The following is a 3800-nucleotide window of genomic DNA, read 5'->3' as shown; positions in this document are numbered from 1 at the left end:
GGGGGAGAGGAGAGGGAGGAAGAGGGGAAAAGGGAGACGGGGAGGGAATTGGAGGCGGGGAGGAGGCGGAATTTTTTTCAATAAAAATATAAAAAATAAATTAAAAAAACCTTTTGGAGATCCAATCTATAAACTTTAAATTTTAAATGAAGAAAAAGGGCTGTTCTTTTTATTTGAGACAAGGTTTTTGTGTTGTTTTAGGTCATTTTATTATAATTTGTTTCTGTAGTACAAAATGAATACATAAACCACACTACTTAATATTATGCTTTATATATATTAAAATGATCATTTTCTTTTAGTGTGTATGTATATGTGTGCATGCTACTGTGTAGGCCCACTTGAATGCCACAGTGTATTGCAGCTGTTAGTCCTTGTTTTTGATTTTCTTTGACACAGGACATCTCTTGTTGGTCACCACTTCATATACCAGGTTAGTATGCAAACTAAGCTTCTAAGAATTATCCTATTTCTGCCTCTAATACCCAAACAGATTTATTAGATTGCAAATGTCTGTGCTCCAGCATCCAGGTTTTACATATTCTGGCAATCTGAACTCAGGTCATTGGGGTTATGTAGCAAGTACTTTACCACTATACCATGTCTTAAATACCAAGAATAACCATCACAAGAATAACTTTTGTGATGTTAGAGATTTGTTAATTTAAAAATTTAGACAAAATGAATAAAAGGAAGTAACTATATTTTAGACAGCAGAAGCCACAACATAAATGAGGAAAACAAGATAAAACATGTGATAGGACAAATGAAGGTCAAAAGTTTTGTACTAATGATTTTTAAAGTTTAGGTGAAATGGACAATTCCTTAAAATTAAGCACACAAAAACTGAAATGGAAAACAGAAAATGAGTTATCATTTTCACAGTCATTATTAAAAAACTAACCGACATGTAGAGCGTGAGGTCTCAGCATCTTCGTTGGTCAATTTCTCCTTATTCCTGATTAAGAAGAAATAATAGTTACAAGCTCTTCAAGAAATAGAAAAAGTAGCTCCTTCCCTCTTGGCCTGCATAAAACGTACCTGCAATTGAATCAGTGACCTCAACACAAGACCCAATACTCTGTAACTGCTAGTAGAACAGGTAAATGGGACACTGCTTATAGGACTTTCTGAATAGGACTCCAGTAACTCAGTAAATAGTATCAATAACTGACAAATGTAATCCCATAACACAAAAAAGACTCTATACAGAACAGAAAAATTGTCAATTGAGTAGAGGCAGCCAACAGAATGTGAGACAATTTTTTTGCTAGCTATACATCTGACAAAGGATTGGTGTATAGAATACACAAGGAATTAAAATCTTTAAATATCAAGGAAGCAAACAACTCAGTAAAAATGGTTTATGGAACTGAACATAAAGTTTTCAATACAAACAATGCAAATGGGCAGTAAACACTTCAAAACTGTTTAGCATTCTTAGCCACCAGATAAAAGCCTAAGATTCCATCTCATCATAGTTAGAGTGGCCACCATCAGGAATATAAATGGCAACAAATGCTGATATAGATGTGGTTAAAGTGGAACCCCTATGCACTGTTATTGGGAATGTAAACTGCTGTAATCACTATGGAGTTATTCTACTAATTTTTCATGAAAAAAACAGATGACTTAAAATGGACTTAAGGTGAACTCAGCTGTTCTACTCCAAATTATATAACCAAAGGACTTTGTAACTTTTACAGAGATACTTGTGCATCCATATTCATTAGTGTTCTACTCACAGTATTTGAAAATGTAATCTAGATGTCCATCAACAGATAACTACATCAGGAAGTTCTGATAAAAACTCAAAGAATATGGCTTATTACCATTGATCTTGGTTACCCATCATAGTACATATGTACAATTTATTAGATTTACACAAGGTAATAACACTTAACTGGAAAGAAAACAAAAGCATGGAATTATGAGGTAAATGGATATAATTGGCAAAAGTTGTAATTGTTAAGGTCCCTGCCCCAAACACAAACACTACATGGTTTCTTTCATATCTGGGTCCTATCTTGAAATGTTTGGTTATGTGTTTTCAACTTGGAATACATTTGAATGTCAGAAAAGTAGAACTGTACATTGGAGGTATATTCAGGGAAAGGATATAGTAAATTATAGGTAAAATGCAAGAGTAGAGATGTGGTACTGTAGGCTGAATGATTCAAGCAAGTAGTAGAGTGATGGGAATATGAAAATGAGGGAGCAGGAGAAGTCTTAATTAAAGTGTGAAGAAGGTATATATAAACCAAAAATATTATAACTCAAGTTAAAAATATGAGAGGCAACAGTAAACCATATGTAATGTGACAGGGTGATACAATAATGAGGCTAAAAGGTTACATGTGGATGAAGGGATGGGCATGGGAGAGAAGGAGTTAGGGTACAGGTTAAGCCAAACTAAGGAGTCTTATGACAATCTACTGGTTTTTATACTGATTAAAAACTTTTTAAACAAGTTTGAACACATGCATCCCACATGGATGAACAATGTTGCTCCTGGAACATACCCATTATAAATTTAAATTGGTATAAATCTTGACTTATTAATACAAGTTTAAGGTCAACTTTATTATATGTATATGTATTTCTGATATTGAATAAGGTATTGTGAAGTTCATTTTTAAAATGTAATGTATAATTAGAAAATATAGGTTGTTAATGGATAAACATCAATAATAATCAAACTTATAGTCATGTTAGTTAGATTTTTCTAGATATATAAAGATATAGTTCAGTAAGATAGGCATTCTTCATATCTTTCAAAGACTACAGAATATGGCATTTAATGTTTTAATAACTTAGGGTTTTTAATGGCAATGAGACATATCTGCTCCTGGCAGCCCCAGCTACTTCAAGAGAAAGATGGACATTAAAGAGGCTCCTTATGGAGTTTGATAGCCATTTGGGCAAGAAACTGTTCTTGCCTGGACTGTTACGTAAACTGGACACAGAGAACCCACAGAGAGAGGACTGCTGAACTTGCCTAAAGGTGAGATGGTCTTTTGGGGTTCCCGATTCATGAAAGTCTGCGAGACATTCTGCAGGACACAGCAGAAAGTGACTAAACTGTCTTTGAAATTTCCTGCTTCATGGAAATGTCTGCTGGATACTATGGGCCTAAAGGCCAAAGATGGATGCCCCAACGGTACAGAGGAACTTTGGGTAATTGTACAGGCAACAAGATGGTTCTGTCATTTCTAAAATTTTAGAAGTTACTTACTCCTTGTTTGCTTAGGTAATATTATATCCTTCTGGAGTCTTTGATGGAGTTAAAGAATGGATACATAGTTATAGTTTTCCTTAGTTATGATAAAAGATAAAATAGATATAAATATTGTAACTGTAATTCTTGCTTGATGACTGTTTTGCTACTATGTTAAAATGAAAGCCTTCTTTTTTGTTTAAACAGAAAAAGAGGAAATGATGCGGGAGCGATTTCTTTCTTATCTGTTGCTTTCATTGGTTAATTAATAAAGAAATTGCCTTGGCCCATTTGATAGGCCAACCCTTAGGTGGGTGGTGTAAATAGAACAGAATGCTGGGAGAAAGAAGTCGAGTCAGTGAGTCGCCATGATTCTCCCGCTCTAGACAGATGCAGGTTAGGATCTTTCCTGGTATGCCACCTCGTGGGCTACACAGATTATTAGAAATGGGTTAGATCAATATGTAAGAGCTAGCCAATAAGAGGCTGGAACTAATGGGCCAGGCAGTGTTTTTTTTTTCCTCCCAGTTTTTACTTTTTATGTATTTATTTATTTATTTATTTATTTATTTATTTAAGATTT

At 34.3% G+C, this 3800-nt stretch overlaps 1 protein-coding gene across 1 annotated transcript in view; it reads right to left on the bottom strand.

The window, feature by feature from the left end:
• Positions 1–1852, bottom strand: part of Cylc1 (cylicin 1) — a 19690-nt gene extending 17838 nt beyond the window's left edge. Inside the window, exons 1-2 of the mRNA XM_050127554.1 lie at positions 1833–1852; positions 905–958 (exon numbers count right to left, since the gene is read on the bottom strand). Of these exons, the coding sequence (XP_049983511.1) occupies positions 905–958; positions 1833–1852 (74 nt within the window). The remainder of the gene's footprint in view (positions 1–904; positions 959–1832) is intronic.
• Between the last annotated feature and the right edge of the window lie 1948 nt (positions 1853–3800).

The sequence above is a fragment of the Alexandromys fortis genome, unplaced genomic scaffold, assembly GCF_014885135.2.
Source record: "Alexandromys fortis isolate MF-2015 unplaced genomic scaffold, M_Fortis_MF-2015_v1.1 scaffold_188, whole genome shotgun sequence".
In the NCBI taxonomy this organism is placed as follows: Eukaryota; Metazoa; Chordata; class Mammalia; order Rodentia; family Cricetidae; genus Alexandromys; species Alexandromys fortis.
The sequence above is the reverse complement of the archived record's forward strand: the minus strand, read 5'-3'. Positions and strand labels throughout refer to the sequence as shown.